Source organism: Pectinophora gossypiella, chromosome Z, assembly GCF_024362695.1.
Source record: "Pectinophora gossypiella chromosome Z, ilPecGoss1.1, whole genome shotgun sequence".
Lineage (NCBI taxonomy): Eukaryota > Metazoa > Arthropoda > Insecta > Lepidoptera > Gelechiidae > Pectinophora > Pectinophora gossypiella.
The window spans coordinates 13021171-13036670 of NC_065433.1; the positions used below are offsets into that span (position 1 = coordinate 13021171).

The following is a 15500-nucleotide window of genomic DNA, read 5'->3' on the forward strand; positions in this document are numbered from 1 at the left end:
TATGCAGTTATGACCTTCAATAAAAGCGTTTTCCCGGTGCCGGCGGGACCATCGATAAAAATCGCACAGTTGTTGGATTCTCGGTAAACACTATCAACGCAAAGCTTTTCCACGTAATCGAATACGGCACGTTGATCGGGAGATAACTGTGGCAACCACTCTTCTACGTATGATTTCAAACTATCTAAATCATATTCAGTGCGTTCCCTATCCAACTCCGTTGACCTATAAACTACTTCCGGCAAACCTTGTTCTATTAACGAAGTTCCGTGTCTGCGTAGCATTCTATCTATTTGAATGAGGCACATGTTAAACGCGTTTTCTTCGTCATCTGGCACCCTGTAAAGGAAATCTTCGGCCAATTGACGTTTATACGTGTTCCACAGTGACGCCACTGAGGCACCATTAACAGCCAGCGTTACAAAAAAGCTACGAAGTCGTGGTCCGGTTAAAAAAGTGGAAGCTTCTTCCATAGCCCGTTCATATTCGACTGCGTCGTCCGCAAGTCCTACGAATTTGGCAGCTTCTTGAAAAGTTGTGCAATTTGGACCTCCAATTTGAAGTAAATCCGCGAAACTACGACAAGGGTAAACACTTAAAAGAAGTCTTAAAAAGAACTGTTCACCTCTGTTCGGCGCGACCCAAAATAGACGCGCGACGAGCTCACCCCGCATTCTCCGCGTAAGAAATTTGCCGTTTTGCATTTGCACCGCCTGAACTGTCTTTAAACAAGGATCTTTCGCATGAATGTTATAATTTTCAAAAAAGTCTAAGTAGGATACCCGATCAAACTCCTCAGTTAAAGGCCTACTGAAATAGTCTAAAAGATCTGAACCTGCATTATTAACTGCCTCGTTCGCGTGGCCAGGCTTAAAAAATACCGAATTTTGATCGGGCAAATGTACTGTTAACATTTTTACCGTAGGGTTCCTAGCTACAATATCAAATTCGAGAACACGCCACGCTGCTTCGCTAGAACTAATATATCGCTTAGTGACATATTGTTCGATTTCATCCTCACGATGTTCTTCATCAACAACGGCAATACGGGCTTCATCAGGTCCTTTTGTCATATATTTAAATAAATACTTAATTATAGCACGCTGTGTGGACACTTCTAAATTTATGTGAGCATCATATTTTAGGAGAAGAGCAGGATTATAAGGAACGACCCACAAATCATTAACTATTACGTCTCTGCCGCGATATTTAATAATCGCCTGATTTTTACTATTGCGACGTAAATGTATAAAACCTCTATCGTCACTGAAGGTGACTGGTGTTTCTTTTTTTGGAAAATATTTTAAACAGTTTTTTTTCTCACTATTCCAACACGGCAAATTAGTTCGGTAAGGAGGGCCGCATGGACCGTGTATCATGTGATCCATGACAACTTTGTATAATAAAGTTTGTGCTGGATCAGGTATGGTAGCTCGAACAAACTTATCAATATCCAGACTTTCTACTGGTCCACCACCTTCCACTCTAAAAGCAATATGCGCATGTGGTAGTCCTCTTTTTTGGAACTCTATAACATGCATTATATAAACAATTTTTCCGAACCATTTACCCGATTTTAAATCTTTTAATAACTCTCCGAGTTTTAAGTTGAAAACTCGAGCACAAGTAAGGGGGTCTTTTGATCGACCTGATAATGTTGAATTTTTTATTTCAGGCCAGTTGGGGTTACATGTTAAAGTTAAAAAATATGATGGTGGACCTAACCTGTTTACCATTGCTATAGCATCCAGGTATTTCTTTTTCATGTATCGTGGACCCCCTGTGAATGAGCTAGGTAAATAAATTTTACCAGGTTCTACTCCACCTTCTCCTAAAATAAACTCGTCATTAATTAATTCTTGGAGTGGAGCTACTCTTAGCCTGTTTTGTTGTTTTGTTTGGCTATTTTTCAAAAACCGCAAGCGTTCTTCTAAAATTCTACAAAACATATCGACTAACCACTCTTCAGATAAACGACCAAATATGCTAAATCGCGATTCGGATAAAAGTAAACAACGGACATATTTAACCTGATTAAGCTTATTGCCGTTATTACCTCTCATATCTGGATGCCAACCCGTATTTCCGTGAGGATATAAGAGAGGATACTGGAAAGTCTCGTATAAGGAATCCATTATATCTATTGTTCGAGGCCTACCGTCTGCTATCTTTTTGACTACAATACAGCGTGGAGAAAAATCTTCGCGGTCTGTACTAATAATTGCGGCAATTTCTTGACCAATAGGTTGATCTCCGAGGATGTTACCGTGAGTCGCACGAGTAGTTTTTTCAAACTTCAAGAAAGCTTCTGATGATACCTCTAAACTTAACCTTCTAAAACAGTTTATATATGGATTAACTGTGTGCATGAACCCTGTAATCATTCGAACTACCGTTTTATCTAAACTTAATTCGCTAGCTAAACTCTCTCTCTCGCTACTGTCATTTATGTAAAAATTAATATTATTAGGACTTTCATTATACGACAAATCAAAGATACGGTGGTAAATACGTCCTTGAATTTTTAGAAAAGATATACCTTCTGGATGATGGTAACCGTGGGAAACACCTAATGCCGAAAATGCAAAAATATTATTGTAAGCGCGTGGTCTATTTAAAAAAGCTGAATTTGAATAAAATTCTTCATTTAATGGGAGAAAATTTTGAACATTATAATCTCCTGAATGACAACACCATTGTCGACGAGATTTCTCTTCTTCGAACAATGGAGCATTACAATTTGGACATCTATATGTCTTATCAGACAGAAGCGACGTATTTTTTAAATTATATAATCTAATAATATTAAGATCGTGTCCCTGTTTTTCACCTATTAAATTTTTTGAATATCTCAGCGGCGTTTCTATGTTACGACTATTCTCTGTGTATTTTCGTGCTGCTTTTTTGATAATTTCGGGGTGGAGCTCGTTATAACGTTGAACGGCCTCGCGATGAACGTCTGGGTTGCGTTCGTTATAACGGTGAACGGCCTCACGTTGAACGTCTGGGTTGTTCTCGTTATAACGTTGAACGGCCGCGCGATGAACGTCTGGGTTGTTCTCGTTATAACGTTGAACAGCCGCACGATGAACGTCTGGGTTACGTTCGTTATACCGTTGAACTGCCTCGCGATTAACAGCCGGGTTTTTCTTCGTATATTTGCTTACAGCTTCGCGATGCGCGTTTTCTTTACTTGGTTTTGGTCCGCGTTTCTGTTTTTTGGGTCGGCCACCTTTATTTTTAACGCATTGGTTTTCGCCTTGATTACTAATTCTTTCTAATAGGACAACTGGTTTTAAAATTGTCAGTTTTAAATCACTTGTAGTGTCATATACATCTACCGGATTTGAATCAACTTCCAATTTACTAATATCAAAATTTTGCACAGAGGTTTTACACGGGGCCAGGGTTGACTGATAGTTCATCAAAATCGAATCTAAAGTTTGATTCTCATTCAGTAATGGTGATGATATCAAATCTACTAAAATGGACTGTGACGTTTCGGAACTAACCTGCGTTTCGTTTTGCCATATAAGGTCGTCATTTAATACTCTTAATCGGGTTAATGAGTATTCGGATCCGTCGTAAACTTCATTCGCGAGCAAAAGTTTGGCTAGCGCTTCGGTTGAATTACATTTAAATAAACGTGCTACGTAAGGACCATCCTCTGGCTTACCCGTTCCTATATTAATGTTTTTGCTGTTAACTGCATGGCTGTTAAAGAAATAATATTCACCATTAAACCGCCAAAAACTAAAAGTATAACCCTGACCCGTAAACAATATGCTATCGGTACTGTCGTTGTGATTTGAATTGTTCACATTATAAGCGAATTGCGAATCGACAGTATAGTCATTAGTGTTAAAAAACACTCTGTTGTCCAGTATATTCTTTAACGTTAATAAACCTATGTCTTTATTCGCGGGAGTTGTAGGATACGTATTAGAAATGATCCAGTTGTCCTCCATACTAACTATATGTGCGACGTTATCCCCGACGCGAAGCTCATTGGGTAATTCATCTGGCATAAAATAACTGACACCCCTCTGAAGTAGATATTTTAACTGCATGTAAAGTGTATCCCCCATTTTTAAAATTTTATCAATTTCGGCAGTAGTGAAAGATGCGCGATTATGGAACACAGAATAAATTGAAGCGCATGCTGAGATAACCGTACATTGCGAATTATTACCTTCATACATATCGGAGCCTTGGTGTGTTAGACCTAAGGATTCAGTAAATTTTAGATATTAATTTTTATATTATAGATAAGGTAATAGACCCTATTATTGACACCCCTACTGACTTTATTAAGAAAAAAAATAAGAACATTTTGATATATTCGGTGCCGAAAAATGATTACACCGTACCAATCATTTAAGGTGCTAATAATTAGGCAGTTTACCCTACATAAGTACTTAAATTAAAATATCAATTATCAATATTATCATTCTCCAACAATCTATTTTTTAATAAAACAATTATTCACCGACATTATTATAGGGAATGCAATAATTATTATATGAGAATTAAGTTACCTACCTAATATAAAAAAATCTACATATTATAAAATTTCAGTCGGATCAATAAACCTAGGTAATTTGTAATTGTTGTCTTGATTTTTTAATAAGTAGTTAAAATGGCATTCGTTTAAGCACTTTCACACAGTGCCGCCAGCTCGTGCCGCACAAAGCCGCCGCCGATCATCATTTCAGTCGTGACGGTCATGTAGAGCACACTTTGTGGTTGAACATCAAAGGTCGATGAATTAAGTCGACAACATTGCCATCGTAGCTGTGACTGAAGTGAAAAAAATACGAGGCGCCGACTTTACAATATAAAAAATGGCTATGCAACTTTTTCGAAAAAACACATACTTAAGATTACGCCTATTTTCCGTTGGGATCGGCCACGCAATTCCACTTACTACGATCCTGACACATCACTTTCGCTTCTACCACTCTTATCAAAGTACACTCATTTATGCATGCTCGCCGGTTCCCAGTACTCTTGACCGTGGCTTTTCTTTAAATATCCTGAAATTAATCGAGGTATGTACCACCTAGGCCATCCACTTCTGATTTTACCACTTACATCCGCATAATAAATCTTGGCCTTGTCCAACCTATGTAAGCGTCCTTTTGTCAATTCTCTTCACTACATTTTCTTTTACAACAGTCCCTTATCACACTATTTTATCATTCAAAGTTATCCCACTCATACTCCTCAACGTTCTCATTAGTAACCTTTTGACAGTTTTAATAAAATATTAAGCAATTAATTAATAGCAACAAATATTTAATTCAGGTACCTAATAAAATGACTTTAAGACCAATCTCATTCATATTCGGATGTACATCGAGAGGGTGCCGTACCGGTATACAAACATTCAACTCAATTGATGTAACACAACGCAAACCCTTGTTATAAAATATTTAGAAGACATGTCGATTTATTACACTGCACTTTACTTAAATAAAGGATTATAATATAGTCTGTTCTCTGCCTACCCCAATGGAAAATAGGCGAGATATTATGTATGTACGCAATGCAGCACTCTATTGACGGAATATTTCGAAGATTTAATATAAAATAACAGGAAAACGTAATACCACAGTTTTTGTTCTTCTTTTTGATCTTGTTGCATCATAGTGTGAGATTATTTCAGACTAATACAGGTGAAGTAGGTATGTATATTTGTCAAAAATTAAAAAAAAAAAAAACAAGCAAGTGCGATTTGGACTCGCGCACCGAAGGTTCCGTCCACAGAAAAGGTTAGTAAAAGAAAATTCTGATGGCGAAATTCAAGTATCTAGATATAAGACGATCGAGTTGAACTTCACTTAAGCTATAGGCATCAAATAAAGAATAATACTACGTTAGAATGGTCTGTCTCGCTCGTACTTATGCGTTAAACGTGTATCTACGTATGATACGTATACTATACATACTTACATACACAGATTTTTCCTTTACTAACCTTTTCTGTGGACGGAACCTTAGGTACATATACACATAAAATATAGTATAACATAGTATATATACCTACCTATATTATATTTTTACTGTATCAGGGTTGTGGAGGTATGGTATTTTTTAGACACTCATTGTATTCGGCGTTTTCCATATCTTTAGATAGCTGTAAAGTAATAAACAAAATAAGTTGATACTTTATTTTGCTTATTACTTTATAGCTGTCACAAAAAGTAATTTCAAAAATAAAACGGACTTCAAAATCTGTCAAATAAAAAGTAAGAAATAATATTTAGTTGAATACATTAGACTCTAAATTTTGAAATTACTTTTTATTTGTATAAACTCGAGTGTCCTTAATAATATTAATACGCCAGTGACCATCGTTACCAAACACTGAAATATTATAAAATGTTTTATAATTTGTTTAATGTATGTAGTGTCCGACACACCCTTGACCGTTTTCCAATTTTCTTTAATTTACTCTCAAACCATTAGTAGGTATCCATACTTAGTACTTATGCTCTAAGCCTCTATTAGTATAGTCGAAACACAAGGTTCCTAATTTTTAACTGTTTTTCAACCATAAGTTGGAAATTTCTAAGCCAATTTTGATGAAACTTGCATTCTTTCCTATGTTGGACGATACTTAATAAACAAGCATTGCAATTTGATATGTAGTTTCTACGAAATGCATGGACATACATACAGGCATGTATATGGAAAATTTAACACACATTACGATATACGTATGGGTCAAATTGATAATCTTTTTTTGAAGTCGATTGACTTAGATTAGTTTCCTTCAGTCCCCACCACATGGTCATCAAGATATATAACCATATTCCTAACCATATTCAAAATATAGACAAACCTACATACACCCTCTGACAGTAATTTAATAGTATTTTATGCAACAGTTGTATAAGAAGGGTCAAAAAATGCGAGTGGCGTGAGTTGCGATGTGAGCCTTGGCGAACATCGCAATAAGAGACGCCACGAGCATTTTTTGACCTAGTTATACAACGTTGCATACAATACTTTTTCTACGACGACGTAATTTTAAATGAAACAAAAATTTTCCAATTTATTTTCCAACGCGCGGGAAAATGGCGGCAAATGTATACTTTTTTTTTATAGTATATCTATGGCACCAAACAAAGTAAAGGTGCCAGTTTCCAGGTCAAAAAAAAAAAAAAAACAACAACAATGCTTTTTTGGCGACATTATAGTACAGTTACACTTTGTAAACAATGCTTTTATAGGCCATAGAGCATACACTTTTTCAAAGAGTTTAATTATGTATGTACTTATATTAGACTTTTTGGTTATTTAAATGCCAGATTAAAGTAGAGGAGTAGAAAAATAAATTTATTGTAGACAAATATTATAGCATTCAAACTTTTTTTTTTCAGATAAACTAAATACTTCAAAGCTTCGATATCTCTATATCTATATACTTACTTAATAACTTGTTTGATATAATTTTGTTATTATAAATAGCTGTATTAGTATATAATTAAGTAGGTAACTTTATAATAATTTTGTTACCTAGTTACTTATTTCTATAATTCTTAGTTAGATAGTTAATATCTTATAATATTATTATAAGATTGGTCATAGTTGTATTTAACTATCTGTAGTAACTTGTCATTTTTGATAAAATATGCTACTTCTTCTACACATAAAACAGACATACCTACTTATTTAGTTGGCTTTTTCACGATTTTAGAGAAAGGTTTAACTTTTCACACAGAATATTAAGAGAGTGACTGGTATTAGTATAGCATAGAATAAGTAATAATACTATGGTCATAGGTTAACATTTGTGTGTATTATAGGTAATTTGTTACAGACCTACTTATTACGGGTCATTTAATGAGTGATGTTACTGTTATGTTACAACATGGGTTGCTGTCAAACCAGAATCACACTCGGATTGTTATAATTCAAAAAGGATTCAATCGTATTATTATTATCTATAGTGTTATGATCTCATCTAAATTTATCATAGGTTAACTAACTTATTTCATATACCTACCAACATACTTATATAATCTAAAAAAACATTAATAATAATTAATTATCGCCTATTCTAGTCACACAGCATAAGTAGGGGCAATGCAATTGATTTAAGTAGGTAGGTACCTAATGACTGTTATTAAGTAGTTTTTTCCATGACTGATGTCAAGCGGCTATTTTATCATCATAAAATCAATCGATCGTTTGGTAAACTGGAATTAAGCTCGTTAAAATCTAAATACTTACCGGCACCGATGCAGGTTGCAGCAGGCTCGTCGTCGACGCGACGGCGACGCATTGTAGAGCACGATGGAATTTCGACGCTTGAACGCTTCATCTGTAAACAAACCACTTCTGTACTATTTGTGTTTATCTAATAGATAATAAAATAAGAATTATAGCTTTTAAGTAGGTAGGTTGGTTACTTACCTTTAAATTTTTTCACTTTCATTATGTGAAAAAGAGAAAATCGGTACAGAAAGTTAAAGATATTACAATTGTAATAATTATGTTTAAATGGCTAACTTTTTTACGATAAGGTACTAACCTTATCATATACCTAAATATTTATAAATAATTGTTAAATTATTAATAACAAAATCGACTTACCTTTGGAAATCTTGAAATACAAGTGAAAAAACGCTTGTCACTTTTTCGCGCCAACGGTTTGGGTACGAATTTACTTTTTTTTTTTTCATGAGACTAACACACAGTGTTGCCAGGTCCAGGCCCTTCCAAATCGCCGAAAATTTGTCGTAAAGTAGCCTAAATTCGCCTAAGTTTTTTTTTGTGATGTAGCCCAAAATCGCCTAAAGAAAATAAAGGTGGCCTAAAACTGTGATTATTTTCAATTTATTTTTCAATGAAGGACCTTTCAGGTCACGTTCCCCAAAAAAATATAGATGGCGTTGTCAAACTCCAACGTAATTATGAGGGACTTTCCACGCAACCCCCTTCCCCAATATGAATACAGATGGCGCTGTACAGATTTCCCTTCGGTTACCTTCTAATTTCATGAATAACAGACATAACGTTTCTTTTATCTTTGTTTTTGGGTATAAATAATGACCGTTGTTGTTATTATTACACCCAGGCACATCACATCTTCTGTCCATTATTATTCTGATCAAAATAAAGAGAAGCAATATCATTTTTACACGTATCTGATTCAGATATCAAATATAGCCTGATGTTTCTTTTTTTTAATAGAAATTGGGTACTTTACTTGGTTAAAGATAAATTGTAAATGCTAATCTACAAATAAACGCCAGTCTAAGACGATCAAAAATAAATCTCATTTTATTTTTCGACTTATTATCGATTTTTATTCATGAATTAAATAACAATGAATACCTACTAAGTTTGACCGCTTTTATTAATGACGTTACAGTTTGTATTTCCATTTCCATAGAAACTCCAAAGAAAACGTTCGGTTTGAAAGTTCGGAAAAGGTATCTCATTTAACTACTTAGTTGTCAAGTAGTCAATCCTGCAAGGCTAAAGACTAAGCCTTAGAGCATAATAAACAGGAATAGCAGAGAGAGAAGAATTAATACCCGATACGGTATCCATTGACAATATATTTATGAATCAGAGTTACAGAAAATAATAATTGCAAAAGCCTTTCTCTAATCATACAATACATTGACGTAAGGTAAATTTCCCGCTAAAACATTTTGTCATAATTTAAGGCTTTAATGGTACGAAATAAAGATATTATTATTATATTATTATTATTATTATATGTCAAATGTCTTCGTGTGCGATGCGATTATTTCAGCGTAGGTGAAAATAGCCTAACATAGCCATTTTTTTTCCAAAGTAGCCTAATTGTCGCCATTTACAATTTTTAGTCCCCCGACACCCTTCGAAGTAGCATAAATGGCGAAAAATCGACTAATCTGGCAGCACTGCTAACAAAGAAATTTTGGCAAAGCAGATTCAAACAGCCAATATCGAAAAATATTGAGGTACTTATTTACTTCACTTGGTCGCATACGTGTCAATAGAATTAATAAATAAGCAATATAAAATCTAATTGCTTTTTGTCACTTCAGTACCATTTAACTTTTTTAAATAAGCAACAAAGATTGAGTATTTTCATTCATTTTTCCGTGGGTTTTTGGCGGGAAAGTTGCTTAATACATTTTTTCTACTCCTCTACTTTAATCTGGCATTTAAATAACCAAAAAGTCTAATATAAGTACATACATAATTAAACTCTTTGAAAAAGTCTACGCTCTATGGCCTATAAAAGCATTGTTTACAAAGTGTAACTGTACTATAATGTCGCCAAAAAAGCATTGTTGTTGTTTTTTTTTTTTTTTTTGACCTGGAAACTGGCACCTTTACTTTGTTTGGTGCCATAGATATACTATAAAAAAAAAGTATACATTTGCCGCCATTTTCCCGCGCGTTGGAAAATAAATTGGAAAATTGTTGTGTTTCGTTTCAAAACACTAAAAAGTATAAAATAAAAAGGAAAAATGGATGAAGAACTATTGAATTCTACACCAGAAGAAATTTCAACGTTAGCTCAAGAAATTACAGAAAATTTGCTACCAACAAAATCTAGCAGCCTGTACAATAAGGCCTATAATAATTTCATGGCATGGAAACTGGATCACAAAGCTTCTTCATTTTCGGAGAATGTTTTACTGGCGTATTTTCAGAGCCTCCATAATAAATTCAAGCCGTCTTCGTTATGGGTCGAATATTCGAAGTTGAAATCGACGATTAATTTGTATCACCAAACCGATATATCTAAATATGCGAAATTATTAGCATTCTTAAAGCGAAAATCTGAAGGTTTTAAAGCCAAAAAAGCGCAAACTTTTTCACCGAACCACTTAAAAACGTTCATTGATGAGGCACCTGATAATATCTACCTTTTAACTAAGGTAAATTACTTTATTTTTATTAATTTTTATAGAAAGTTTTTTCTGTTTATGTTTTTACAGTAGTTATAATACAAAATCCTTATTTTTTTGTTACAGGTTGCAGTAATATTTGGCATCATGGGTGCATGTCGCAGACAAGAGCTACATAATCTAAAAATAAATGATGTAATTGACGCGCACAATACACTTATAGTTCATATCATGAACACAAAAAACAGAATTGATCGCACATTTACTGTTACTGGAAAATATTATGAAATATGCAAGAAATATTTAAACCTACGCCCAAATCCATGTAATAATCAAAATTTCTTCTTGAGATATTTCAAAGGTAAATGTACAATACAAAATGTTGGTATCAATACTTTTGGACAGATGGGTAAAAATGTTGCGGCTCATCTGAAACTTCCAAACCCAGAGTTATATACTGGCCACGCATTTAGAAGAACTTCAGCTACATTGTTAGTAGATGCTGGCGGAGATGTTACTGCCTTGAAAAGACACGGAGGCTGGAAATCAACGACAGTGGCAGAAGGTTATATTGACAACTCCATAAACAGTAGAAAGAAGGTATCTAATCTACTCATGACGTCCATAGAGAAGACTCAGGATAATACTCCATTTATTTCTGTACAAAAAACTGAGCCTCAACATATGAATCCACCAGAGTCGGAACCACTGTCGACTTCTCCTAATACAGCTCCAACATTGTCACAAATAATTCATCAAAATACCGATCTACATATCAACACTGCAGTAAAACCTACCAATGTACCCAATATTACCATATCACACAATACCATTCAAAATTTACATCTTCATTTTCATAAATAAAATTTTTCTTTGTATAATTTTTGTTTCATTTAAAATTACGTCGTCGTAGAAAAAGTATTGTATGCAACGTTGTATAACTAGGTCAAAAAATGCTCGTGGCGTCTCTTATTGCGATGTTCGCCAAGGCTCACATCGCAACTCACGCCACTCGCATTTTTTGACCCTTCTTATACAACTGTTGCATAAAATACTATAATACGAAATGAAGAAGTAATCGAAAAACATTCACTTAAGTGTTATCATATCGGAATTGTATCGGAAAAATATATAAATATAAAAAAAATATAAATAAACATTCAATAAACAAAGCATAGACATAGAATTTCCTATCTCTATGAAACAAAGTGGTACTATCTATTTTCACTTCGTCTCAAGAAGCCGCTTCATAACTCGAAAATTTATACGGACTTTTTTGAGTTAATTCGTATCTTTTTTTTGACGTGACTTATTGTAGATTTGCCGCAGATGGCATTAACTACTTGGCCGGACAAATAGGGAGCGCTGAAGGCTCTCACCCGATACAACGTTTAAGACAACAGGCCTGAGGGTGCACAGTTGGGCGCGAACCTCGGCTCAGGGCGTCGTCTGAGAGGAAAAATATTTGAAAGAATTAATCGACCCTAGTGGGTCGATAGCGATAAGCGCTGAATGAGGGAAATCGTCGACCACGCAGGCGGGGTCGGTATCGGGGTCCTGAAGTGTTTGGTGTCGCGAGCTGATTGGCTGCCTATAGAGGCATAGGGCTAGAGTAAAGAGTTAATTCGTATCACAAACCTAAAGGTCTATGTAACCAGGCCAAAAATTTCCAAAAAGAAAAAAAGGTGAGGCTATAATTTATGACATAATACATTTGTGTGTAACCTGTGGATTCCATTGCCTACCGATTTGAAAATATGAAAATACGTTTATTGTTTTTAACGAATTTAACGTACCTAATATAGTATTTGGCTGTATGGGTTATGTTTCCTTTGCCTGTCCTATGGACAAAATAACAAAAAAAAACTAAACATGGTCTTATGGTCTCGTTGCCGAGAAGTTCTCTTGATAATTTCTTCTACCTACTTTGTTAGAATTTGTAGCTAACAAGTTCATCGAGTAGTGCGAGAGCGTCGACATTCTACTGTAAAAACTTCCAGAGCCATTGTGTGTTTTGGATAGAGCCGATATGATAAAAAGTTTGTGGATAATGTTCGTTGATAAATTGCAATGTAAGTAACATACAATCAAATGACACTGTTATTATATATGACTGTTATTATATACTTATTTATTTATAGGTGTTAATGCTGATCGACTTTGTCATACTAACTCATAATCATACTAAGAGATGCAAGCAACAATAACAAGTTTCCTGAAGAATGTTCCAGTCGGACAGTTGGAAACAATTATGTCTGTATAAGTTGTGGAATATCTTTGGAAAGGCACTCACGAAGATAAAATCACAGGCCATGGGCTTATGGAAAGAAGTGAAGAGTGGTATTATATAGAAAAACAATCTCCGAGATAGGTATTAAAGTATTAAGTATTTTAATTTATGTTGTACTTAAAAAAATTATGTGTTTCAATCATAATTGTTATAAGGCAATCCTTAATAATGATTAAAACATTCTTCTAATTTTAATTTATTGTTGCCAATGTTTCAATTCCATTCCTACACATTAAATAATATTGATACAATCGGGCATATTGTGCAATATACTATTAAAAACATTCATGTTTGCTTTCAGATGCCTGATGGATGCCCATGTATGTGTTGTTTGCAGGATGAGCTCACCTCAAAAGCATTAATATCTAGTGAACATAAAAGCTGTGTTAGGAGTGTTGTTGCAATGTATATAGTTCTATTTATTAACCCCCGACGCAGAAACAACGGGGTGTTATACATTTGACGTGTCTGTATGTGTGTAAATGTGTATGTGTCTGTCTGTGGCATCGTAGCTCCCAAACAGATGATGCAATTTTAATACGGTTTTTTTTTGTTTGTAAGTTATATTAGTCGAGAGTGTTTGTTAAGTGTGATAGGAATGTTACACACTCAGTTTGCTTGCAAGTATAGGTATGTGGGATAAGTTATTTTTTGCTTTTTATAGGGTTTTTAATTTTTTCACCTTTTTTCATAATAATTGAGTACTTTTGTTTTGTCGGGGGTTTTCTTTTTGTTCATAGATGTTGGTAAACTATGAGTTTATATCACTTTATAATTATAATTTATATTATTAAATCATTAAATAGATAAAAACCTAACTGTGTATATTTTAATGTTATTGTTAAGTTTATTCTCTACCTACTTACTTACCTTATGTTACCATATTAAGTCTGTTCAAAAATCATAAATAGGTTCTTCTATCATGTAGGTTGTGAAGTGGATGACCAACCTCATCAATCAGGATTATTGCTGAGCCGCCAATGTTGTTTGATCAGCCAGCCATGTCCTAACTGAACCAGGGATCACAAAGAAATTTTTGTGTTTTGTCCCTACCGGGACTTGAACCTGGGACCTCCGAAATGTCAGCCACTGGACCACATAGGCCGAGAGTACATGGTTAAGTTGCTGTTTTATTTCAACTATTTAATTAAATGTAGGAATATTTTGTATGAGTATGAATTATATAATAAAACAAATATATCTAAAAATATATCTTTCATTATGTTTTTAATAAAATTGTTTCTTTTTAAAATTATTTTGAAAAATAAAAATAGTAATCACGTCGTTTAGCACCACTTCAACTGATAGGATCTCACAATCAATGTTTTTTGTGGTATCAAAATTGTTAGTTACATTTACCTACTGGCATTTAATTTATGACCTTCATCCTTTGGTAGTCTTTATTGGTCTAAATGCAAGACAAATATAATTACAAGATCTAAATGTACCAATGATATTGGTGCTGATTCCAGTACACACTATCTAAGTTTATTTGAAGTACCTGTCATTATATTATCAGCTGACGGGTAAACGACAGGCTTAAAATTTATGGAATAGGTTCACAAGAATTTTAGGCAGCAATTAAAAAACCCCAGCAAAAGTTGACAGCACACATGTCACCGGCGATAGAATTAGACCAAGATTTAAATAGGTCCCATGAAAAAAGAAGTTTCAGATGCGATAGTTTTGCCGGGGCGTAGTGTGTCTCCGTGATGAGGAGCAGTTTTCGAAGACCGGGAAGTATTTCCGTACTCTACAGACGTTCCGATCACACCTCCCATACATCATTTTTAGCCCCGAGGAATTTTCTATATAAGGGAAATTTTATATGGCGGCCATCTTGTTTTTCCGCCAATTTGATTTTTGTCACCAGCGATTGATTTAAATATGTTATGCGAAATAAAATTTGCTCCTGGTTTTATAGTTTTGCCAGGCCGTAGGGTGTGTCCCTGATGCGGAGCAGTTTTTCAAGATCGAGCAGTATTGAAATACTCAACATGACGATCCGATCACACCCTTATACATCATTTTTACCACAGAGGCATTTTCAGGAAAAACGAAAAATTTGTATGGCGGCCATCTTAATTTTCCGCCATTTTGTTTTTTTTTTCACCGGCGATTAAATTTGACCAAGATTTAGGTAGGTAAAGTGGAAAAAAAAAACGTTCCGTAGGTTGTCTCCCTGATGCGGAGCAGTTTTCGAAAATAGAGAAGTATTTCTATAATCAACTTGACGTTTTGATGACACCCCCATACATTATTTTTACCGGTGAGGAATTTTTGGAAAAAAAAAAAATTGTATGGCGGCCATTTTGTTTTTCCGCCATTTTGTTTTTTTTCACTGG

At 34.5% G+C, this 15500-nt stretch overlaps 1 protein-coding gene and 1 long non-coding RNA gene across 2 annotated transcripts; both read left to right on the forward strand.

The window, feature by feature from the left end:
* Positions 1-10139: 10139 nt before the first annotated feature.
* LOC126380733 (uncharacterized) lies at positions 10140-11766 on the forward strand. Its single transcript, XM_050030332.1, has 2 exons — positions 10140-10895; positions 10992-11766. The coding sequence occupies exons 1-2, from the start codon at positions 10482-10484 to the stop codon at positions 11727-11729; spliced, it is 1152 nt and encodes a 383-aa protein (XP_049886289.1). The 5' UTR covers positions 10140-10481; the 3' UTR covers positions 11730-11766.
* A 969-nt stretch (positions 11767-12735) lies between these two features.
* On the forward strand, positions 12736-14327 carry LOC126380750 (uncharacterized). Its single transcript, XR_007568516.1, has 3 exons — positions 12736-12937; positions 13007-13236; positions 13457-14327. It is a non-coding gene; the product is annotated as an uncharacterized LOC126380750 (long non-coding RNA).
* Positions 14328-15500: the final 1173 nt, after the last annotated feature.

What these genes read in the sequence shown, in the direction of transcription:
- LOC126380733 (XM_050030332.1), top strand. Translation starts at nt 10,482, where the DNA reads ATGGATGAAGAACTATTGAATTCTACACCAGAAGAAATTTCAACGTTA. An exon ending in ATATCTACCTTTTAACTAAG is followed by an intron (nt 10,896 to 10,991) that starts GTAAATTACTTT and finishes TTTTTGTTACAG; the next exon opens with GTTGCAGTAATATTTGGCAT.